The 25,370-nt window shown below is 49.4% G+C and overlaps 1 protein-coding gene across 5 annotated transcripts in view; it reads right to left on the bottom strand.

The window, feature by feature from the left end:
- Positions 1–370: 370 nt before the first annotated feature.
- DAPK1 (death associated protein kinase 1) overlaps positions 371–25,370 on the bottom strand; it is a 178,410-nt gene continuing 153,410 nt past the window's right edge. For 4 of the 5 annotated variants that reach the window (XM_045840294.1, XM_045840293.1, XM_045840295.1 and 1 more), the window contains exons 20-27: positions 18,376–18,598; positions 13,674–13,862; positions 12,039–12,236; positions 10,813–10,951; positions 9,333–9,453; positions 6,885–7,073; positions 1,600–2,828; positions 371–1,123 (exon numbers count right to left, since the gene is read on the bottom strand). In XM_045840294.1, the coding sequence (XP_045696250.1) occupies positions 1,090–1,123; positions 1,600–2,828; positions 6,885–7,073; positions 9,333–9,453; positions 10,813–10,951; positions 12,039–12,236; positions 13,674–13,862; positions 18,376–18,598 (2,322 nt within the window). In that variant the 3' untranslated portion in view covers positions 371–1,089. Of the gene's footprint in view, positions 2,829–6,884; positions 7,074–9,332; positions 9,454–10,812; positions 10,952–12,038; positions 12,237–13,673; positions 13,863–18,375; positions 18,599–25,370 lie in introns of all 5 variants that reach the window. The other variant, XM_045840297.1, reaches the window with a different exon arrangement.

Here is a 25,370-nt window from a genome sequence, read left to right as displayed (position 1 = left end):
ATTTGTCTCTTTGGTTCACCCAGGGGAAAATGAAGGAACTGCTTTTTGTTCAAGTGAGAATAAATGTGAAAATCATCTGGGCTCCTTTTTCTTCCCCAAACCATTCCCAATTTGAGTTATATTTAAGCACCCAAATAAACCGGGTGGTGTTTCATACCCGGGAGTTTAGGTTCAGGGAGTTTCTGGATTCCCCACCGTCAGAGTGGTCTGCCCCACCATGCGTAGTGTGGTGAGGAAAGACAAAGCAAAAAACACAAAAAACAAAAATGAAGAATTCCTTTTGAATTAAAGACCAAGAAACTAATGCAACAAGCAATATAGTTTATTTTTTTAAAAAAGGAAAAAAAAACAACAAAAGAAAAGAAAAACAAATGACTTTTTAACTACATTTTATAGATTAAGTAAAAATACTTGTATTAATATATATGTATATACATACTGCATATATATATATACATATGATATAATATTAAAATTACATGCTTCTCAGGACAGAAGAATTAGGACATGTTCCCTCATTTGAGTGTAAAACTCTGTCACAATTTAAAATCACTGCAAGAAAACTTGCTTCCTTTATTTTCTTGTTTAGACTTCAAGTACAGGAAGTGATCAAACAGGATCTCAACGTGGGACACCATCTGCTATGCACGAATGACAACGGACTGCCACGGCTCATGAGTCACGGGCTTTGAACTCGCACACGGGTCTTCAGAGCCCTGCGGCTGTGTCGGTCTTCTACCTGAGATGGAGGGACTGAGGAAGCGTGACGGTCTGTCGTCTCCCGGTGGACGGACGTTCGTTCACACTGACGTTTAAACAAAGGCTAACGAACACGTGTCTCGTCGCAGCAACAACACTGGCCATGAAATCGCTCTAGAGGAGGATTCCTTTCTCCCCTTTCCTTGCCAAATAAAACACAAAATTGCCGGTCGGGGGGACACACCTCAGGGTGAAGCACCTCTGGCGATGATCAGCATACAGCAAGGGACAGAGAGGGAGCGTTTCCTTCGTGACAGCTCCTGGCTGACTTGGATGATCTCAAACACACCCTCGTCTGCAAAAGGCACTCACATATTGTCTATTTATAAATCATACAGTGGGAGTCCATACATGAGGGGTTTTCCTATAAATATAAAAAAGATAAGCTGAGGACATGATATATAACCAAAGAAAAGACTTTAAGAAATGCACATTTTGGATAAGTGTGCGCTTTTTATTTAAAGGGCAATTGATCTAATAGTTAAAAAATTTTCACTGAAAAGTAAGGAGTTCCAATAAAATTATCAGTAAGAAGCAAGGTACTAGAGGCTGAAAGGCGGAGTCCAGAACACGGAGAGGAGGGACGCTAGCTTTTCAAATGGCCAAAGGAAGAGAGATGGTCAGCTCTTAAGCTAGGAAGACCATTCACTCACGATGGAATGTGTGAGAGGGAGGGAGGGAGTAGCAGAGAAACAGGCGCAGTGGGAGGGAGGGGCGTGTCCTCCAGTACGTGGGCACAGGAAGGGACGCACCCGGAATCTCTGGTGGGAAATATGGGGGCTACATCCCCCTTGCTTCTGTAGTCTGAAGACACCCTGCCCAAGCCAAAGCTGCCCTCACCTGGACACGACCGAGCTAATGGAATTATAAGATGTGCCACTGTTGCAGCTTGAGGCATAGGCCTCCTGGCCATTGCCATCGAGGTTGATTTTGAACACAGAGGACGCCTTCAGTAGAAAGTCCGCCGCATCCCGGCGCCCCAGCTCCCGCAGTTTGGACATAAGGATGCCAACTGTGCTATCGGGGTAGGAGGTCCATTCCCGAAGCAGGGCATGGACTGGGCTGGGGAGGAACTCCTTGGGAGTCCCATTATTGGTGTTGTACTTTGCCACAAGGTCAGGGAGGCCCAAGTTCATGGCGAGAAGGCACCAGTCCTTCCCCATAGGATCGGGCGGGTCCAGCAGCCGACTAAGTTTCCTCCGGGTCAGGAGGTTCAGATCTGATGCATGGATATCCATGCCTAGGCTGGCCTGTGAGTAGATGTCGTGACACCCGAAGCACATGATGCTGCTGAAGCTTTCCTTGTACCCACCCATGGTGTTAGTCAGTGAGGTCTCCTTCAGGGTCTGCGCCCGGAAGAAGTCACGTGGCTGGTAGATCATGATGGGCTCATGGTGCTCCCTCAGCTGCTGGGGGCTCAGGTAGTGCTTCACAGTCAACAGTCCTGGCAGTGTGGTGGCCATGACATTCTCGATGGTGCTGCACACTGAGTCTAGCAGGAGGCAGCACTTGATCTTTTCCGTCTCCAGCCCACGGACCTGGACCTCGATGCCCTGGCCGTGGTTGACCAGCAGCACCAGCAGCTCGGCCCCGCGGTTGGCTATCTTGCAGCCGCTCACCCACAGGCGAATGTCTGCGTCTCCCTCAGTGCTCTGTTGGTGGATCCACCGGCACAGGTTCACCTGGACCTTGTGAAAGATGCCACATGGGAAGGGGGTGAGGTGTTCCACGGGCACAATGCGAACACCGCCGTACACCATCACCTCGTCCTCCTCATCCGTCCAGGAGCGGTGGAGATTGTCTGTCTTGATCAGGGCGGGGATGTCCACCATGGTCCCATTGCTCAGGTCCCGGGCGCAGATGTCCATGGCATCCAGAATCTGCAGCAGCTCTTCCACATCACTGTCGGGCACCAGGCGCTGGATGTCCTCCACGGTGTAGCGGCCCCGGTAATGGTGCAGGGCCCGTGGGGTCTCCACGGACAGCAGCTTCCCAAGGACGCCAGTGCAGAGCCAGCGGGGGTCCAGGAGCAGCACGTCCTGGACTGTTTCACTCTGCATGATGTTGATCTGCCAGAGGGGACAATGAGAGGTCACACACAGAAACCTAAGTGAACAGAGGCACAAGCCACTCAGAGTACAGAAGGGCCCGTGCGGTGACAGAGTCTGAGCAGACGCAGTGAGGAGCAACTCTGAGCACTCCTGTGGATGGGTCTCAACCATCAACAACCATGCCGAAACACCAGCTTGAGAAGGTCATGAGAGAAATTTTGGAAAGACCACAGACGTTTAAACATGGTCAGCATAGCCCTGGCCAGTTATTCAGTGGGTGGGAGTGTCATTCTGATAGGCTAGGATTCAGGTTCATTCCCCAGTCGGGGCGCAGTGCAGGGGTCAGCCAGTGAGGGCCTGGGTGGGTGGGACAGCTAATGGGTGGTTCTCTCCCCCTCTCTCCAAAGTCAATCAAAACAAACAATTAAAAAAACAACAACCCCTCCCCAGCTCAGAAGAAGCAGGTCAAAAAATGCAGAAGCAGGTAAAAATACCCCCAAAAAACAAAAAACAAAAAGACCCTGTGAGGTTCTACTGGAGTAAATTAAGAGGGGTGGGGGTGGGGAAAGGTCAGTGCATGAAAAAATAAAAGAAAACAAAAAAAAGGTGAGAAATGGCAGCTAGCCGAACAGAATGAATGATTTTTGACTGGATTCTATCCCAAAAAATACACAGGTAAGTAAAAAGAGCTATATAAAGATTATTGGCATAAGTGGCAAACATCTGAATAAGGACTATATATGCAGTAATAGTATTGTATCAATACTATGTGTCCAGAGTGTGATAGTTAATTATAGTGAGGTTATGTGGGAAAATGTCCTCTCTTTGGGCGATACAGGCTAAATTATTTAGGGGTGAAATGTCATGATGTTTGCAAAGTAAGTAAGAAAATAAACAGAAGAGAGAGGGATAAAAAGCAAATGTAGCAAAATGTAGACAACTGGTTAATTTAAGTGCAGAGTATATGAGGATTTGTTGTACTATTCTCTCAACTCTTCTGAAGGCTTGCAATTTTCAAAAAAAGATTTAGAATATTATACTATGCTGTAAATTTTTAACAGTATACAGAATATACATACTATACATACATATGAAAATTCTGGAAAGACATGCCACCACGACAGTGATTAGCCCTAGCATGGGGGAGCGAGGAATGAGACCAGAGGTGATGGTCAGAGAGGACCGTGGCTTTACCAGTCATATTTGTTTCTTCAAAAAGCAAAAGTTGGTGCCCTGGCTGGTGTGTCTCAGTAGACTGAGCGCCGGCCTGCAAATCAAAGGGTCGCTTGTTCGATTCCCACTCAGGGCACATGCCTGGGTTGTGGGCCAGGTCCCCAGTAGGGGGCACCTGAGTGGCAACCCCACATTGAGGTTTCTCTCCCTCTCTTTTTCTCTCCTTCCCCTCTCTCGAAAAATAAAGAAATAAATAAAATCTTGAAAAAAAAAGAAATAATGGCTGGTTAATAAAAAGAAAAAATCCACCCTCCCCCCTGCAAAAAAAATAAAATAAAATAAATAAAAATAAAAGAGAAATAATGGCTGAAAACTTCACCAACCTGGTGAAGGAAACAGACATCCAACTCCAGGAAACACAGAGAGTCCCAAACAAGATGAATGCTAATAGGCCCACACCAAGTCACATGAAAATTAAAAATACTGAAAGTTGAAGATAAGGAGAGAATCTTAAAAGCTGTTAGTAACGTACGAGGGATCTTCCATAAGACTATCAGCTGATTTTTTATCAGCAACTCTGCAGGCTAGAAGGGACTGGCATGATACACTCAACATGATACAAGGGAAAGCCTACAGTGAAGAGAACTTCACCCAGCAAGGTTATCCCTCAGAACTGAAGGAGAGAGTTTCCCAGACACGCAAAAGTTAGAGGAGCTCATTGCCACTAGACCAGCATTACAAGAAATTTAAAAGGGGGAAAAAGGCCAACACTAAAAATAAGAAATTCCAGGGAAGGAAAAGGAAAATCTCACTGATTAAGGCAACTATCTAGTAAACGTAGTGAGTCAACTAATTCTAAAGCCGGTATAAAGGGCAAAAGACAAAAGTAGAAGGAGCATGTGTAACCATAGTAACAAATTAAGGAACATACACACATAAGATGTAAAATATGTGAAAGACATAACTGGGGTGGGTGAGTAACAAATGTAATGCTTTTATAATGTGTTCAAACTTCAATGCCCATCAGCTTAAAAGAGAGCACCCTGGCTGGTGTGGCGCAGTGGGTTGTGGTTCGATGCCGGTGGGGCACATGCCTGTGTTGCGGTTGGTCCCTGGCTGGGGGCGTGCGGGAGGCAACTGATCAGTGTTTCTCTCACACATCAATGTTTATCTCCCTCTCTTTCTCCCTTCCTTCCCCTTTCTCTAAAAAAATAAAATAAATAAAGTTGAAAAAAAGAAAAGAAAACAAGAGGAGAAGAAACAGAGAACTACAAAAACAACCAGAAAACAATTAATAAAATAGCAATAAATACATACCTATCCATAATTACCTTAAATGTAAATGCACTAAATGCTCTAATCAAAAAATATAGGGTGGCTGAATAGATAAAAAACAAGACTTGTGCATATTCTGCCTACAGGAGACTGACTTCAGATCAAAAGATGCACAAAGAATGAAAATGAATGGGTGGAAAGAGATATTTCATGCAAAGGGAAATGAAAAAAAAAAGCTGGGGTAGCAATACTTATATCGAACAAAATGGGCTTTGAAACAAAGACTGGGACAAGAGATGAAGATGGGCATTACATAATAATAACGGGATCAATCCAACAAGAGAATGGTAACATCTGTGACCATCTAGGCACCGAACATAGGAGAATCCAAATACATAAAACAAATCTTAACAGACTTAAAGGGAGAGATCAACAGCGTGACAATACTAGTAGGGGAACTGTAACAACCCACTTATCTCAATGCAGAGGTCACCCAGAAAGAAATCAACAAAGAAAGAGTGGCCTTAAATGACACATTAGATAATATGGGTTAGCCCAAATCAGCAGAATACATATTCTTTTCAAGTGCACACGGAACATTTTCCAGGCAGATCACATGTTGGGCCAAGAAACAAGTCCTGGTAAATTTAGGACTGAAATCACATCAAACATATTCTCTGATCACAACCATATAAAACTAAAAATTGATTACAAGAAGAAAACTAGAGTAAAATACAAATACGTGGAGGCAAAACAACAGGTTACTAAATAATCAATGGGTTAAAGAAGAAACCAAGGAGGAAATAAAAAATATATTGAACCAAATGAAAATGGAAACAATAATCTAAAATCTGGGACACAGCAAAAGTAGTTCTAAGAGGGAAATTCATAGTAATAAAAGCCTACCTCCAGAAACAAGAGAAGTCTCAAGTAAACAATCTGAACTTACACCTAAAGAAACTAGAAACAAACAAAAAAAGCCCAAAGTGGATAGAAGGAAGGAAATAATAAAGATCAGAACAGAAGCAAATGAAGTAGAGACACCCCCCCGACAAAAGCAAAAACAAAAACAAGACAATAGAAAAGATCAGTGAAACTAAGAGCTGGTTCTGTGAAGAGATAAACAGAATAGATAAACTGTTAGCCAGATTCATTAAGAAAAACAAGAGAAAGAGCAAAAACAAGACAAAGAGCCCAAATTAATAAAACCAGAAAGAAAAGGGAAGAGACAACTCCCACAACAGAAGTAAAAAGGATTGTTAAGAGAACAGTATGAGCAATTATACACCAACAAATCTGACAACCTAAAAGAAATGGATATATTTCTAGAAACACAATCTTCCAAAACTGAATTTTGTTTCTAGTAGTCAGTCTGTTCAGATTTTCTGTGTCTTCCTGATTCAATCAGTAATCAAAAAAAAAAAACCTCCCAATGAATAAAATTCCAAGATTAGAAGGTTTCACAGGTAAATTCTACCTAGCATTCAAAGAAGAATGAATACCCATCCTTCTCACACTATTCCAAAACGCTGAAGAGGGAAAGCTCTCAAACTTGTCTGTGAGGGCCAGCCTCATGGGATGCCCCAGGACTCCTGCTGGGGCTCGTGGGTCGGGGGGAGGACTTACCTCGCCTGCACTGTGGAGCTGCTGGGCTATGCACCTGAGGTCCTCCTCGCTGGCCAGGGGGTTCAGCTGGTCCTGCACATCATACACAAACTGCTGTAGCGACATCAGCTGGTTGGGCCCGTTGAGCTTCCTCCAGGAAGGCAGCGTGGAGATGATTTTCTCGCACAGGTGAGTCATCGGAGGGCAGACCTAGGACGTGCAGGGAGGGACAGGTCAATTTACAGCTGTGGGGACTCCGGGGGAGGCTGGATGTTCAAGGGGACTGTTGTTGAAATACTATTTCCTTTTGGACAAATTCTTGGTAATTGGCTTAAAGTGAGTTAATCTTTTAACTCAGTTAAGTAAATTAGTCTATGCTACAGACTCTTCGACTCAACCACACCTTTCTAATTAAAAACCACACTGCACTGCATCATTCATTCGGCAGTCCACTCGTGGATCATAGCTTTTAGGTCAGCAAAATCCCACTCAAAAGACAAAAGACAACAACAAAAAACAACCCCCCAAAACAACACAAAACAAAAAACAACAAAAAACAAGAGCAAAATTCCCAGGGATAAAGGCAGTCCCAACTGCCCGGCCTCAGGAGCTGAGGGTGTGTGTGTGAAGCAGGCATCATGTCACACCCCAGGTCACGGACGTCCTGTAGTCTGGTGCGCATGGGCCCTGATCCCACCTGGTGGGGAGGCACAGGGAACCCTTCACAGCCCGCTGTTCCCTGTCATTACCCAATGGCTTCTGGGACCAGGCTTCTCTGAGACGCCGCCAGACTACTCCCCGCCTGCTGAATGGGCCTCGGTGGGGCCCCAGCACAAAGACAGGGCCGGGCTTTGTGCGGGCTTCACGTGAAGAGAGGGACCCGGAAAATTGCGGAAGCATGCCTGAAGGGGGAGCCTGGCATTGGGAAAGCGGCAGGTCCGGTCAGGGAGGCAGTGAGCTCTCACTGCAGGAGGCGGCAGTCTGGCCAGCGTGGGAGAGGCACAGGCTCCCGGTACCGGCAGCAGAAGCTCTCCAGGGGCACGTTTGCCCTTTTCACGCCAATTCCAGAGAACTTTGTGAATATGATAGATACTAACCTTGGATGTGTCAAACCCATCGAGAATATAATTCCCCGGTCTATCTCACCTTGTGATTTTGTTTATAGAATTTGTGTGCCAGAAAAGAAACACTTAGCTTTTATGTTGTCAAATAGGTATATTTTCTTTGACAACTTCTGGGGTTTTCTATCTTCATTTGAAAGGATTACCAAAGCAGTCCCAAATTATTTTAAATTCTATTCTCTTACATTTCCATTAAAGATAGTGCTTTACTTTACACTTAAAAGCTTTAATCTGCCTAGAATTTATTTTTGGGATATGCAGTGATTAGGAGTTAACCTTATTTCTTTCTAGGCTTATATCCAGTTGTGATAGCTCCTTTTTGAAATTTAAGATTAAAAACACAGCCCTCTCAATCCCTTTCAGATGCTACCTGGAGCTGTAACAATGTATATAATTTGGGAAAGTGAGATGTTTACTAAGATTGTGCCATCCAAGAACAGTCTCATTCCATTTTGTCCATCCACTACTTTATGCCTTTCAATAAATGGTGGTGACTTTTTTAGACTCTTCTGCATTTTCTAATTATTTCACGTCACTTTTTTGTATCATCTTTTTTTTTAAATCAAAATTTTATTTTTTAGAGAGAGGGGACAGGAGGGAGGAAGACAGTGAGAGAAACATCTATCGGCTACCTCTCACATGCTCCTCACCTGAGGAATCAGCCTGAAACCCAGGCATGTGCCCTGACTGGGAATTGAACTGGTGACCTTTTGGTTTCCAGGCCAGTGCTCAACCCACTGAGCCACACCAGCCAGGGCCGTATCACTGTATTTTTTAAAAATGTATTACGTTCATTGGGGTGACTATGGTTAATAACATTACATAAGCTTCAAGCATTCAATTCTGTATCATCTGCGTATTGCATCATGTGCTCAGCCCCCAAAGTCGAGTCTTCCCCGTTGCCACAGGTTCGACCCTGTTTACCCTCCTCCTCCTCCCCCAGCTCCCGTCGCCTCTGGTAACCACTCCTGTTGTGTCTATGACTCTGTCTCTTCGTTTTGTTTGATTGTTTGTTGCTTTCTTTTCATATCCCACATATAGGTGAAACCATACGGTCCTTCACAAGTCACTCTTGAATTGCTTTTGTAATCTGTCAAAAGCAATTTTACCTTTAAACAAACCACTAAAACTGTCACAACTTCCTACACTCTCTGGTGGTCTACTTCGTCCATCCCAACCCCTTAACCTCATAGCCATCTCCTTTCTCTGTCCATGTCCATGCAGCTGACTTGCACTGCGTCCCCAGAAAACTGAACCAAACCAGAGGGCAGGACAAAGATACCCTCCTCGAGGGGTCCCGGAGGGGCTGGGCACAGGTAGGGTTCCTGCCCTTCCCAGGTATACTCACCGAAACAATCTGGCTCCGTATTTCCTGCAGGTGATTTCGAAGTACTTTCATGTCCTTAGACCCAGAAGCCCCCGCATCCAGAACAAACAGCTTGTTCGAAATGTGCAGATCGTTCCCAAACCTAAGGGAAGAGCGGCAGCCTCGTCAGGGGCGTTTCCACGGCAGGGCCGGGAAGGCTGGGAAGGGCCAGGAAGTTCTGGCGACCTTGCAGAGGTCCCCTCCCTGCAGCCTGCTGGGCTCTGTGATGTGACACTGGGGCAGAGGCTGGAGACACCCACGTGCTTCCAGTCACGCAGACAAGCACCTCGGGGCTCATACAACGGCAGGGACACAGGTGGGAAGTTGTCGGCTGCCCTGAAGCAGGTGAGGTGAGGCCTGATGTGGTCACCTTACAAGTTAAGAGATGCTGCTGCAGTTGACAGAGTAGGAGTAGAGGGATGAGTATGGAAGTTACAACTTAGGTCTAAAGACAGGAGCAGAAGCCGTATTTTTCACTTCAGGAAGGTAACGGGTTGCCATCTTCCGTGGAGGAGAACCAAAGCTGCTGGCACAGGACGCCGAGCTGCAGGTTTAAACTTTCTGCTGGCAGACGCCGCGTAGGAATACGGGGCGGGGCAGACGAGGCTTACGGTTGTGAGGATGCAAAACAGGTTTCATCCTCATAGCATTATTTGCTAATTATGGTATTATTGGAGAATGATACCATATGAACAACGGTAAGTCTACGTTTGCCCCACGCTGTATGTATTTTTTTGCAGGGCGGCTGTGTGCACATCCGTATCTGTCAGTGAAACACAAGTTTTATCGCGCTGCCTGACGGGGAACAGACTGCGATATCCTCCACCGCACTCCGCTCCATCCCACTCCAGAGAGTCGGTCGGGACCCTCGCAGCGAATCTCATGACGCCGTATCGTGAGAAATGTCGATCAGTGGCACCGCGATAATCCTCCAAAACACTGAAAGCTGAAAGGACTGCAAGAACCATGCATCTAAGGTGACCACGGTGACCACGGTTGCTAACACTGTCTTTTACAGTTAGAATTTGCTGAGAGTAGAGCTTCGTATCCGAGAGAGAGAGAGAAATATGAATGATGGATGTTTTAATTGACTAGATGGGGCGAATCCTCTCACATTGTGAACATACATCAGATCACCACAGTGTATACTTTAGATATCTTACAATTGTATTTTCAATTATACCTCAATAAACTGAAAAAAAAATACACAAAACAACTACAAGAAGTTATCTCTAGGCAGCGGGACCAGGAGGTGATAAGAAAAGCTAGAAGACTGTTCTTTTTATCCCGTGCTATTTACTATTGTTTGATTGGTTATTATGTGCATTCATTGCTTTGATAAAAATGAAAAATACAACAAAAAGGCAACCACAGAAAAGAGGCCTTTACTTTCTCTGAGTCCTTTCAGGAGCTCACAGGACTCGGGCCGTGTTACTGCCGGCGGCCTTGCAAAGACCCTCACCTGTTTCTGAGCTCTTTCAACAGGGTTGTGTCTTTGTCATATCCGAACTCGCCGCCGGCCGGGCGGGGCACGTTCATGATGTCGGCGTGCGTGGCCACCAGGACAACTCGGAGTGGGTTCTTCAGCTTGCCGCCGAAGGCTGGGGGCAGAGAGAGAACTGGTCGGCAGCGGGTCCTCCTTCCCGGTCACCTTTCCTCCCCAGGTGAGTGGGGCTGAGCTGACCACAGGCCCCGGGGACCCTCCAGGTGGATGGGCAACCTGCCTGGAGGCTCGAGGCCCAGCGCCTGCTGTGCCCTGTGACCCCCGGGGCCCCAGGCCCTGCCATGAACAGAATGGGCCTGTTTTCTGGGTCCTGAGAAAAGCTGTTCAGGAATGGACCAGAACCGACCACAGAACACAAGGAAGCTTCTCAAGTCTATCTCCGAATGGCCCCTGCTTGCGGGGTGTGGGGGGATCTGACCTCTGACCAGAGGGTCGCCCTTTCCAAGCCCAAAGAAAGCCCTCTGAATGCAGAAATGCCACAGAAATGACTCAGAAGGGAAACTCCTGCAATCCACACAGACAACCTCCCACTTCTGGGAGTGTTTAAGACGAAACCATAAAAAAAGAGAGAGACAGAGAAAAAGAAATAAAGTGATGGCACTCTATGGGGAATTAGGCTCAATTTATTTAATTATGTATATGCTTTTCAAAGAAAAAATTGACTGCTGAGTTTTGTATTTCACCAGAGAAAGCTGCTGCTTTTGTTATAGGAAAAGAACAATGCTATTTTCTCCTCTAGGATAAAGTCAAGATAATGCATTCAGTCAATATGGTCTTCTTTCTTGCATTTTGATGGAACTACAGAATGCAGGAGAGCTCATTCTGCTTATGAATATGTACCCAAGAGGGAAAGGCACAGTAGCTATCAAAGGAGGTATTCCACCTTGCACCCAACAAAAGTGACCACAGCTCTAAAGTACAGGAAGAAAGAGAGAACTGGCCCTTAAGGAGTAATAGCCCAGATTTGGGTCTTTGTGGCAGAAATATGTGGTCATAAAATGACTCCCTGCAGAACAAAATGAACAGCTGAGCCTCAGGGAACTCCCAGAGCGGAAATCGTCCAGTAGGAGGGAGGAATGCAGGTGCCCACGGCTGTCGGCCACAAGCTATAGGAACCCAGCCCAGCGGGGGAGGGGGAGGCCAGCGGGAAGGGTGCTCACTCACCCAGGGGCGTCTCAGCTTACCTATGGGTTCTTCAACTGGCACAAGAGACTTCAGGAAACTGAGCCAGAAAACCACTTGATTCAGCTGGATCTCATAGGGCTCTTCTAGACTAAAAACGATGACATGGATTGATGTGGGATCGTTTGCAGCAAAATAGTCATAAGAGCAGAAGTACACAGGATTTCCAGAGAACTCCCACACACTGAAATCGCCAACTCCTACAGAGAAAAATGAGGCTTACTGTTGTGAAACACCACCCTCAAATTTTAGTCACAGTTTTCCTTAGCACTTTAGAGGTTACCAGCCCGGATGGTGTCATCCAGAGTGTCTGTTTGTCTCTGCATGTACCTAAGTACGGAGCTACTTTTGTAATATCTTTGTGATGTATGCCTGGGTCATTCTGGAAGATCCCCAGGGCTGTTCTAGAGCCTCCTCCTAGAGCACAGGCACTCCTGGGGCTCACGACCCTCAATGTCTGGCAGCTAAGTCCTTCGTGTGAAAAGTTCTGAAACACAGAAAGAGGCCCCCTGAGGACAGGGAGCTCTGGGAGCTCTGGGTGCCAGACTTGGGATGGGCAGGAGGCCTGTGGAGGAAGAGGGGCAGGGATGGTGGGTGCCGAGGACACGCTTCTCCTTTCTTTACGCTGCAGGGTCAGCTTGCTCGAAGAACATTTGACTTTTAAGAGAGCAAAAAGTGCACGACCTTTAATTCTGCTCCACTGGGGCGTATGGTTCTCAGAGTGGGGTTCTTGGACCAGCAGCAGCCTCACCTGGGAGCCCCCAGTCCTGCTGAACCAGAAGCTCTAGGGGAGAGGTGGGCAGTCTGTTTTCATGAGCCCTCCAGGGGATTCGGTGCTAGGAGGGGTTTAAGGACCTCCACATTAAGGCCTGGCTGGGGTGGCTCAGTGGATTAAGAACCTCCACTTTAGGTCACGCACACGGAGTCGCCTTCATCAAGCTGCCCCCACCTGCCTCCCTGCGCCAGCCAGTGTAGCAGGCCCTTTAAAAATATCAGCTCATAAAATCCTCACAGCTGAGGGAACTGAGTCTTGGAGAAATTGCTTTATCTTTTTCTAAATGGGGTGTCCACAAGGCAGGGGCTTGCTGTTCCAGGGACTTGGGCCCGGATGGGGGCCTGGAGCCCCGGGGTCACTGCAGGGAAGATGCAGTGGTTACGGGAGGAAGTAAACCCTCCCTGGCAACATTTAAAACTTCACCTCCTTGGAAATGTCTGAGAGCAAAGAATACACTTGAAATTTTGCTTATGAAAAAAAATTGCCTATGTCAGTATCAATGCATTAGCCATGATGTAGATGTATTTAAAAATAATTTTTCTATATTGGGTATATCAGCTTGCTAGAGAGATTTTATTTTATGAGATTTCCCATCCAAGTGGATGTTTAGCTATACTTTAAAAAACATATTAATTTACTCAACAGTAATTTATTAAGCACCTACTATGTGCCTGGTGCTTTGCTAGGTGCATTAACCAGTCCTGTTTCCGCCCTGGGACACTGCCAGTGTCACTGCACTGGCTCTTCGTTGGTTGTGGGGCTGGGATGCTGCCCATGGGGACAGACTCCCTATGTGGAATCACCTAAAGCCCTGGCAAGGGGATGCTTGAAGTCCCTCCCCTTTGCGGTGGGCGGGACGTACCATTCAAATAGGCGTTCTGGATATCGATGGCCTTCGTGGACTGGTCGTCGGTGGAGCAATGAGCATGGTGGGACGGGGCCACGAACACCTCCAGCATCCCCTTGGTGAGGCCCGGCTCGAACATCATGCTGCGGCTCCTCACGCTCACGTTCTCGCAGCCCGGGTACAGGTTGTTGATGCTCACGGAGACTGCGGGCAGACAGGAAGCCCGTGAGACCTGCACAGGGCAGCGTGCACGCTTGTCTCCCTCCCAGCCTTTGCCCCCGTGTGACGCTTTCCTGGGACACTCCCTGTCGCCACGCCACTCTTGCTTCAGGCGCGGTTGTGTACGATTCTTGGGCGTGTTGGCCTGATTCTTTTGGTTGGCGCCCCCTCCCGTGTCCGAGAGGCTGACCCCAGGGACGGCATCTCCCAGGCTTGCTTGCCATTTGCTGCTGGCGCAGATCAGCCAATGGGAGGCACTGGAGAGGCTGAGAGGAGAGAAAGGCTGCCTTCTGGTGGCTCAGCCTTGGGCCTCCAGAGTTTTCCAGCGACCGTAACACAAAGGGCCAATTTTCCTACGTCAGACAAGCTTCTGGCTATCTGAGAGACAATAATGTGGGCACCTCTCCCAGGAAAGGAAAAAGGCCTGACCATTCTAGCGAGGTCGTGGGTGTCCAGAGCGCTGGTCTGGGAGAGGGCAGAGCATGGCCCCCAGGCACCAATAGCAGTGCCGAGGTGATGATGCTGCTGTTTCTGAAAACAGACCTCCTTCCCTAGAGGCCACAGCCACCCAGTATGGCCTCCCCCCTCCCCCAACCCGGTCCCCCACGTGGCCCTCATGTCATATTTGTGCCACACTCTGCTTTTCCAAGGACATCGTAAATTCTGTTTTGTGAGGGCCAGGAAGTGACTGGTGAGCTGCCGGAGTACAGCTGGTGGCGGCCAGGCCCTGGGTGCTGCTGCCCCCTGCTGGCGGCTCCCTCAGCGCAGGCTGTGCCTGTCCCTTACGGAGCTGCAGGGGGCCTGCTACAGGGCCTGCAGGCAGGGCTCCTGGCTATTTCCAGGCCTCAGGCAGGTCTAGTTCTAACTAAAGATGAGTTTTGGGTCTTCCAGAGACTTTTGGATAGAAACTTGACCTCCCCCCCACACCCTCCTCCTTGGGGCAGACCAACCACCTGGTACCAAGCAACGCAGGCCTCCACGGGTTATGCATCTCTTCTGTATGCATCTCTCTTGCCTAGGCCCTCCAGGAGGCCACCTGGCTTTGGCCAGACAGATCTGGGGCTGAATTACACCTCTGACTGTGACTATGGGTGACCTTGGCCCAGGGGTCACACACGCCAATGCATTCCTGAGATATCATTACTATAAAAGGCAGAATTTCAGGCATGGGGTGGGGGAGTCTGTGTCTGAGCCCTCTCTCCTGACCTGTGGGACTCTTGGAGTTAGGGGGCTGGGTGGAGATGGGGCCGAATGCAGGGGATGTGCCCCTCTGTATGGGGCAGCCGCCCTCCCGCCCACTGACGGCACCGGGTGGGAATGTGACCCAGTGTGGCCAAAGCTTCCACTCTCCCACGAGAAGCAAAGTATTTTGCTTTTTAGATGAAAAATTTTGTTTTTTTCTTTTTAAAAATTTATTTAAAATTTATTTTAATTTTTATTGAATTTATTGTGACAGCATTAATAAAATTATATAGCTTTCGGGTGTACAGTTCTATAATATACCATCTGTATATTGTATTGTGTTCCCCACCCCCAGTCAAGTCTCCTCCCAACACCATTTATCCCCCTTTACTCTCTTCTACCTCCCCTGCTCCCTGTCTCTCTGGCAATCACCATACTATCGTCTGTACCTGTGAGTTTTCTTCTTTTTTTCGAAAAGATTTCATTTATTTATTTTTTAAATTTTATTTATTTATTTTTAGAGAGAGAAGGGAGGGAGAAAGAGGAACATCAATGTGTGAGAGATACATTAAATGGTTGCCTCTTGTACGCCCCCAAGTGGGGACCTGGCCCGCAACCCAGGCATGCACCCTGACTGGGAATTGAACTGGCAGCTCTTCAGTTTGTAGGCTGGCACTCAATCCACTGATCCACACCAGCCAGGGCAGAGTTTTCTTTTCTTTTTTTTCCCCCTTAACCTCTTCACCTTTTTCAATGTTGGCAGCTAATTGCATTTTTCTCTTTCCCCTCGCCCATACTACATCTTGTCAGGTGGCTGGGTGTCAGCCTCTGCCTCAGGCAGAAACACCTCGTGTCTGTAAGCCTCGAGTTCCTTTTCTTTGAAGTGGGTTTATGACACAAGTGTGCAAAATTAAGAGACTGCAATGAGACGAGGTGTGCGGCACCCGGAGCAGAGGTTGGCGCACACTACGTTCATCCCCCACGTGCCTGCCCCACTGTCTGGCTCCTCCCCAGGTTTTGTTGTCGTCTCCCCAAGAAGCAGCAACTCTGCCAGCTCAGCGATCGGTCGTTGGATGTCCCCTTCGCCTTGTCTCCTGTGTTTCCAGCATTTGTCACTTTGAGTGTTGCAGCCCCCTGGTGTGAACTTTCTCTCAGTCTCAGGACCACAGACAGCAGCGCTGTGCCTCCTGAGAGAGCAGGGACGTCAGCTCCCGGGAGAAGGGAACACATTTGGGAGATTTTCCCCATGCTGGTCAGAACCCAGCATCCTCTATGATGACGGGACCCCAGAGAGATTCTAAAGAACTAAGGCCCGTGGGCTGTAAGAAAGAGCAGTGTTTACCTCCTAGCAGCCCTTTTGAAGAAGCCTGGCGGCCCTGGCTGAGGAGGGACCTTGACATAGACTATGGAGGGTTCGGGCCAAGAAGGCAGCCCTGAACCGAGGGAGCCGAGAGAACGAGAGGAGCAGCCTCCCCACGAGGCCGCTGTGTCTGTGCTGAGGGCAGCAGGGACGGCCCGTTCAGTGGAGAGAACCTTCCCTCACTGAGCCCCTGGACCACGTCTCTCCAAGCACCAGCTGAAGGGCACTGCTGCACGTGTTGCGACTTACTGATAATCATCCTGAGTTGAGTTTTATCAAGAATCTACTTCCAGATTCTTCCAGATGTGGAAACTTGACCACAAGGAAGATGAATGGGGACATTACTTCTGAGTGTAGGGCTGAGCAGCCGAGGAAATCTGTTCCTCGAGGGGAAGCCACATACCACGTGCTGCGTGGCTGGTTCAGTTGAGCTCGTGGGGCCTGGGCCACCCACTTCACACGCAAGGAGGACTTATTAAAAATCCCAGACCATGGATTCACACAGATCTCTGTTTTTTGTCTCTCTGTTTTACACACACACACAAGGTCTCCACCCTCCCCGCCCTCAAACAGGGGTTCGGACCACAGTGACCTTAACCCACTGCAAAAGAGAGCTGGCTCCCTGTAGGGTGACACTGTAAGTGCCAGAGGCTGACCTTGGACTAGGAACACTGGCAAGATTATGATGCCAGTGGAAAAGGTGGGCACACAAACGCCCTTACTCAGAGGTTGTGTCACGAGCTAGCCCGGGCCCAGGAGCCAGACACTCCATGAGCTGCCGGCTGTGTGACCCCCGGCAGCCTACCTGACCCCTCATGGCTTCTGTAAAACACCCCATCATCCCGCCTCGTGGATGAAATGAGACTTCACATGTCCTCATTTTGCCCAGTTCCTGACACACAGTTAGTGCTGGGTAAGCATCAGCAATACGAGTTAGCAACTTCATAGTCAGTCTAGTTAAAAATGCATTTTGGTTATTTTTTTCTCTCCAGGTTTCTGCTGCACTCAGAGACGGCAGGTTGGAAGGGGCACATACATCTCAGCCACCTGTCTGCCCACACGAGTGCTCCCCGGACCTCCTTCCTCGTGCAGAGAAGAAGGACACAGGGCCACCAACTGTGAAACATTTGTTTTCAGCCTGGGGAACAGGTACGACCTTTGTGATACAATGTATGGAAGAGGAATTTGAGGCACATGGCCTCAAAACTGACACTACTTAGGAAACTCTCTGAAGGTCTCTATTCTTACTTAGCAAAACTTCAGTCCCTCGCTCTACAGTGGGGTTCAGGAGAAGTAACACCCGCGTTGCACACTTTCCTCGTGCTCACTGTGGTGTTTCTCCCCGGGGAAGGGCGGATAACCCTGAGGATGTGGGTGTGAAGCCACCAGTAATCGTGTCTGAGGAAGGCAGAGGAAGACGGCAAAGCCTGCTTCCCAGCAAGGGCCCATGTGAGCAGAGGGACCAACTGTGAAAACCGTTAAGGAGCCTTTCAAAACCACTGAGCAGACCTGAATGGTGATCCCATGTAAAACCAACTTTGTTGCTCTATGTCCTCAAATGTCTAGGTGTTCCTGCAGCCTTCCAGGAAGAAGGCATGGGGTGAGCACCCACCCTGGGGCCAAGATTCGATCTGTGCAGCCCGGGACCGTGTTCGTCTAAGCTCTCTGCGTCTTCGGGAGCAGAGGCCCTGAGTGGAGCTCAACACAATTCTGCTATTTGCACATCTGTGACTGTGAACTGTTGTGTCTGTGGCCGTGACTTCAGTGAGCCCCTTTCCTTACTATTCTGGGCAATAGGAGGGCTAGACCCCCCTGAAAGCCACTCAGGCGGTGGGATCTAGTCCGCCTGGGATCAAGTGACCATAACAAAGCCACCAGTCCCTGGTCATTTAGACCATGACCCAAGGGAGGGCAAAAAGCTACTGTAGAGGCAGGGGCTGGGTTGGAGGTGCCTACCTGCTGGCTTGGAAGCCAAGGGTGAAGGCGGAAACCTGGTGGAGTTGGTGGAGGAGAGCCTGGGCCGGCGGCGGCGGAAGAAGCTCCTCAGCAGCCCGCACTTGAGAGATTCCACCAGGGTGGTCTTCCCGGAGCCCGAGTGGCCAAACAGCTTCAGTTTGACTCTCGGCTGCAGGTTCTGTGTGGGCCGCAGCTGCTGGATGAAGAGTCCTCGATGTGTGTCCTGAACACAGATGAAAGAGGGCCTGTTAGTCCCTGATTTTCAGGGTTCTGACTCCTGGGCTAAATCCATCCTTCCTGGTCTGCGATTTTTACCCATTTTGAAGATTTTGTTTTATTTTTTTAGAGAGAGGGGAAGGGAAGAAGAAAGAGAGGGAGAGAAACATCAATGTGTGGTTTCTTCTCATGTGCCCCCTACTGGGGACCTGGCCGGCAACCCAGGCATGTGCCCTGACTGGGAATCGAACCAGCAACCCTTTATTCATAGTCCCACGCTCACTCCACTGAGTCACATCAGACAGGGCTGATCTGTACCCAGTTTGTTCTGTTCTCATCACACGTTAAAACAAATTCATGTAAAATGCACATAACACTCTCTCAAGAACTTTCAAATGTACCGTGCAGCAGTATTAACCACAGTCATCACATTTTACATTATATTCCCCACATCTAATTTATTAAAGACTTTACCTGGTTAAGAGTCTTTTTAAAAAGTTAAAAAAAAACAACTAAATGCACATGACGTACCATTCGTCACTTTTTAATCTGTGCCGTTCAGAGGCTGTCAGCACATTTACAGGGTTGGCGACCACCACTGCTATCTACTCCAGAGCATTTTTCCTCGGCCAGAGAAAGACTCTGTACCCGTTAGCGGTCACTTCCCACCGCCCTCTCTGTGCAGCCACCGTGCCCAATAATCTGCTCTGATGCTGAGGACTTGCAGTTTGATGCACAATGAGTGGGCGGGGCCTTCCTGTGAAACAGGGTCGGCCCTGAGAGAGAGGCCAGGGGCCGCTGCTCCTCTGCGGGTGGAGGGGTCTGGTTCCGGTCTGACCTGGTGACGGTAAGGTATGAGATGCAGAGAAGAAGGGCTTCACGAGGTAGAAAGCTAAACCATGGTGAGGGAGCCCCGAGACCTGGTAACCTTTCCACTTTTTTCTTTCTCAACTCTACAGGGAGAAGCAAGAGTCTCCCCAACACTGGCTAATTCACACATTCATTCATTCATTCATTCATCAATAAACATTTATGGAGGGCCTCCTGTGCGTTAAGCACAGGTCTGGGGATGCCTGGGCCTGTCCCGATCCGTGGGACCAGAGAGATACAGACATGTGAACACTGACATCTAATGGAAGACTACAGCTTCTGATGGGACGGCGCGGCGGGGTCCTCTGTGCCCCAGAGAATGCACCTCAAGGTCTACGTGGTGGGACGGCAGTCATGCCACACGGCTTCATCCGGTCGCAGGCGCCAGCCTCATGCCCACCACCCCAGCCTGGCTTCTGGCTCTGTGGCAAGCACCTGCGGGGGCTGCGACATGCAGCCTGCGGTGGACTCCTCCTCCCCCACCCCAGGCGGCCCCCTCTGCTCCAGCCTGGTAAGTTCCACGTGTCCCACGAGCCCTGTCTCGCTGTGCTGTCTCCCACCCTTTCCCTCCCCGGCAGCTCCAGGCCCACATAACCTCGTTTCTCCATCAGGACCCTGACAGACGGTAGGGCGACTGCATCAAACTCTCTCCCTGCAGACCAGGAGCCAGCCTGACAGGAGACGGTAACCCCAGCGCCTGGCTTGGGAAGGATGTTCAACAGAGAGGTGCGGCATAAATGACTTGACTCAGGGGTGACCCATGCAAGAACGTTTCAGAGGTAGGCGCCTTCCCTTCTGTCTCGGTGTGACCTCAGACCTGGCCAGACCGCTGCTTCCAGTTTGAAATCCTGAGAGGCACTGATTTACTGCTGAGCCACTGTTACTTTTCCCACTAATGACCAGGCAAGCTCCAGTGAGAACTCCCAACTCCCCTGAAGGGTCCAAAGTTCCTACCCCTACTTTCTGTTGGTAAATTGTGACCCCACTTTCTCAACGAGGCAACACTGCCCCCTAGTGGACATTTAAGACATCTGCAGGGACATTCTCAGTTTTCGCTGTTGGGGAATGCTGGTGGTGGTGGTCTGAGGTGCCCAGACCTGCACACAGAATGTCCTGGGAGTAGGGATTCTAAGTGTCTGCTGAGCATTTATATAGGAAATACACCTGTTCATAAGATCTGAGCTTAGGGCTTAACTGCATCATTTTACATATGACCCAGAAGATTTTTGGGGGGCAGTGGGGGGGAGAACATCATTTAATACATACTGAGTTCTTCAAAAATGCAACTGTTTTATAAATCATACACATATGTAATTTTCATTATATATAATTTTTATATATTGTATATCACATATGATATATAGTATGAATTATATGATTGCATAAATATTATGTATAATTATATATACGATATATAATTCTGATCTCTCCGAACATCCTGTGGCAGCCGCTGCCGTGTCAGAGTTACCATCCCAGCCCTGTGATGTCCATGGGCGTCTGTGGGTGTCGGGTTCAGTGGTTCTGTGGATGGGTCAGGGTACCTGCTGATTTCACCCCGCCCCCGCGTGCCCTGCGACCCGGCATTTACATGCTGAAACACTATATTCCACTGTAAATATTTTTCTTCCATGTCTTTGTTCCATTATAGTGAGGGCATTCTATGGATCTTTTAAAATTACCTGAGTAGGTACGTTGTTATCTGCGCATTTCCTTTCAGGAGGGTAGAGAAGCATCACTAAAGGTATGTCACACAGTGTGGGATTGGTGGCGGCTGGAAGCCACGGCCTGGACAGTGACATGGAACAGGAGGTTGTTCTTACTGATTTCTTCTCCTAACCTCAAAGGCAAAGCGCTGCAGAGGCCAGCTGGGGTATTTTGCCAGCAACTTCCTTGAATGCATGTCAGCACAGAAACTGAAAAGATTCTGTTCTGAGACAGTAACTTATCGGGGTGGTGCCCAGCAGGCTGGAAGAAATGGGGTGCTGGACACCTATCTCCTTGATGCTGTCTATTGTTGCAGATCAGCCCACGCCGCCCCTGAGGCAAATCTACCTTTCCTCTTTCTGATTTAACCTGCAAAAGCAGCCCTTCACCTTCCCTTCAAAGCAGCCGGCCCTGCTCATACCTTCACAGCAAGGGAGCAACTTGAACTGCAGTCAGTGTCCCGTGAGCGTCACCTCCTCTCCTGAGCAGCTCCCTGAGCAGACTGCTTCGTGACACGCAGCTTCGGAACGCACACAGATGCTCCGTGTGAAGTCAGGGCCTGCTACTCCCGAGACGGGGCCAAGGCAGAACACCTGCTCGGGCCTCAGCGCAGGCTCTGGGTCCTGGGCTCGCTGTGCGATGAATGAGCTGGAGGTTCTTTGTGGTCCATTCCCTGCCCTGTTGATCTTGACACTTCGGCCAGCACACCTGTTCCGTGGGAAGGAGTGAGGGCGTGTTCTTCCGCATCAGTTTCCTGGGCCCTTCCACTCTGATGAGACCTGAACCGTGGTACCCATCAGACAGTGCTGCCCTGACGTGCTTCCAGAAGCCTCTCTGAACCAGGGCTGGCTTGCTCCTGTGCAGCTGGGAGAAGTCCTGTCTGCCTTGCTTAGTGCTGCCTGCGACAGAGCTCTCACTCCTTTGACCTCCACGCTTCCACGGCAGTGCTGTTCGGAAGCAGTTGACTGTCTGTTTGCCTGTTTCCTGGGCCAGCCACAGACACGGAGGAGGCAAGAGGGAACTGGCAGCTGATGCCCAAGACTCTCTATTTGTCCTAATTCTAGGAGCCCTCTGAGTCCTCAAGGTCTTGACCTTGGGCTGTGTCCTTGGCCCGGTCAGTCCAATTTCAGCAAGAATTCTGTTGGATTAGTGTAGTGAGAATCCCTCCTTCCCTGCTGATATCTGATGAAAATGCTCACCCCTACATTTTAAATTTTTTTTACATTTAATCTCTATTATATATTTTTCCATTACCACTTAGTTCCATCACCCCCAGCTTTGCTATCTGATCACCCTGGACTGTCCTCAGCAAGAATCCCGTGGAGTCTTTAAAACCTCCTCTTTTCCTGCCGCCTCAGCATCCCTGTAAGGAGGTCCCCACAAGTTCCCCTTCCTACCCCCCAACTGGGACCCAGTGACATTCAAACACACCAGTGACATCGCCCGTGCCTTTTTTTGTGCGCCCCGCCCTGACAAGGTCCTTGCCACAGGTCCTCTCTCCCACTTGGTGGAGCCTGTGCCCTGTGACCCTCCTTTTGACCCCATCTCTGGAACTCATGAGTATAAGAAACTTTGTTTTCTCTCGAGTCTCCCTCTGCCTCCTGTTGTAGCCGCACCTGGCGGACCATCTCAACAGGAGAATCCAAAGCAGTCGGTCTAGCAAGAAGCCTCCTAGTCTGCTTCCTCTTAGCAACTTTCTGTCCACAGACCTCCACCCTGCCTCTTGGCTTGTCCTGGTTGGAGTCAGAGCTCAGCCGATCCCTCTCCTCTGCCACCAACTCCCACTGCAGTGCTCCCTGAACGCAGTCTGCCTTTCTGTCCTTAACAATGGCCATGGAATTACTTTTTCTTTAGCACCTGGAGGAGCGGAGACTGATGAATTTCCGGTCTGCGGCAGTAACATCCACATGTGTGACATCTTCCAGCTTACCCGCTGTCACGTACACTCCTTATTTAAACCTCAAGGAAACCTTTATGGTCAATGTGGTCGTGCTCCCTTCCAGAGGAGAAAACTGGGGCTCAGAGAGGCCACGGCGCTTCCCCAAGGCAAAGACGGGACTCTCCGCCAGGTCTTCTTTCTACCATGGGCTGCTGCTCAGGGCTGGGGGTGGGCTTCTCAGAAGCAGGGGGACAAAGATTTTCAACCTGAGGGCAAAATCTCGAAGCGGGGCGTGCCACAGTGAGTCACAGGTACTGACGACTGTCCAAGGAGGGCCATCTCCAGCCCGCCCCACTTGGAAGACGCTCCCCAGTTAGTGCAGCGTTACCCTGGGGGTATTTCAACGCAAAGTAGGACTTATGAGTCATCGCTACAAAAAGGCACATAGCATGAGATATGCTTCCCTGCGCTGGACTTTCACAAAGGGCACATCTCATTTTAGCACCTCTTTTCCTAAGCAGATGACTTGGGTTGCTGGCCTGAGTTAACATCTCCAAAGTCCTGGGGAGCTGTGGGGATGCGGGTGGGGTAAGGGGGCTTTAATGATCCGGAAGAGTGAGTCTCCATCTGGGGGTGCTGTGCTCTTCTCAGACTCAGTTAAAAGCTCACATGCTGTTTCCCAAATAATGACTGTCCTCAAGAAATCTTTTTCTCGAGTTGCCTCCTTTCTAAGGAAATCTAACCTCATTCTGCAGGACGATCCTTCCTCGTGCACACTAAAGTCCTGGAGAATCTGAACACAACCGAATTTGATAAAGGTGTGCAGGGCCAACAGAAGTTTCTGAAATCTCTGCCCACGCGGCGGGCGCCGCATTACCACTTTTCATCACTAGATGGTGCAGCAGGGGCGGGTCCTGACCAGTCTCCCCAGCGAGGCAGCTTCCATCAACCAGAGAGTGCTTGCCCTCCAGTGCAGGTTAAGGTTTTGATGCGGAGAGACTCTGAAGATGATGGACTACGGATGTCTTTGGAACTTCCATCCATGGTCTATGTTTAACAGGAGCCGCAAAACCTCTGCGTGCCTGGGCTGGCCGGAAAGCCCGGTCTGGTTAGGCCCTTACTGCAGTAACACCCTCAGGACAGTGGAGAGGTGAGACTATCCAACTTGCTCCATTGTGGCTCAAGACTTGAAATGTGTTGTTTGCGTCCCCGGTTGCACTCCCTGGGCTGGCAGGTGTGGCTGGCAGGCAGGCACTAGGCGTGGAGTGTCTGCGGCTGCGGGCCTCTTGCGCGCAGGGCTGCGGGGGCATCAGAATTCCGAACTAGAAGCGGCCTTCCGGGTGGGTGGTCGTTAGGGGTATTGTAAAGGGGGAGGTGGAACATCTGATGGCCCCCATGGGCACCTTCTGTCTGGTCTCTCCATCCCCGCAGTGAGAGGTAAATTCCTAAAGTCTAAGTCAGATCTTGGTCCCACCTACTTAATATACCCGAACCAAGCCCCGATCTCTTTCTCCAGGTCTGTAAAGCCTGCCGTGCCTCTCCGACCAGAAGGTCCCCAGAGTCATCCTCCGCCCAGACCTCAGTGCTCGCTCAGCTCTCCAGACAGCCCTTCAACCCTCCCCGCCGCCGCCGCCAGGGTGTGTTTCCTGGGACACGCCGAGCTCTTGACTGCCCGAGGCCCTTTGCGCTTGATATTCCCTGGGCCTTCCACCAACCCTTTCCCGCGGCCTTCTCTTCCTGGTCCTTCCAGTGCTGGCATAAATGTCGCCATCAGAAAGGGATTCCCTGACCCGGCAGTGCAAAGCAGCCGCCACCCCCACCCCCTATTTGAATCCCCTGCACTTACACCAGGGACGGCAAGCCTTTCTGTAAGGGGCCTGGTGGTCGCTGCTGGGATTCCCAAGTGGGCGGACGCCAGCCATAGACTGCAGTCAGTAAAGGGGTGCGGCTGCGTTCTCATACAACTTTATTTACAAAAACAGGTGGTGGGTCGGCTTGGGCTCATAGGCCACACTGCTCGCCAACCCCTAATTCCTCCTATCTTTCCTTTTTCTTATTTATTGGCTGAGTCTTGCCTCCTTTGTTTGCTGTGGTCTCTCTGGTGCCTGGAACAATTCTGGGCATAGAGCAGACACTGTGAATATCTTTTAAATGAACATCATTTGGTAACTGCTTTGCTCTTCGAAGCCCTGGAAAATATTGGTTTCTAGTGTCCTTTCTCCCAGCAACTCCACCCCCCCGCTCCCCCGCCCCTGGAAATTAGCTTTCTCTTTCCCCTCAGAAAAGATGACTAAACACCCTCTGATTGACAGGGAAGAGCCTCCTG

This window comes from Phyllostomus hastatus, unplaced genomic scaffold (assembly GCF_019186645.2).
Source record: "Phyllostomus hastatus isolate PE091 unplaced genomic scaffold, TTU_PhHast_1.1 phas_contig_34, whole genome shotgun sequence".
Classification (NCBI taxonomy): domain Eukaryota; kingdom Metazoa; phylum Chordata; class Mammalia; order Chiroptera; family Phyllostomidae; genus Phyllostomus; species Phyllostomus hastatus.
The sequence above is the reverse complement of the archived record's forward strand: the minus strand, read 5'-3'. Positions and strand labels throughout refer to the sequence as shown.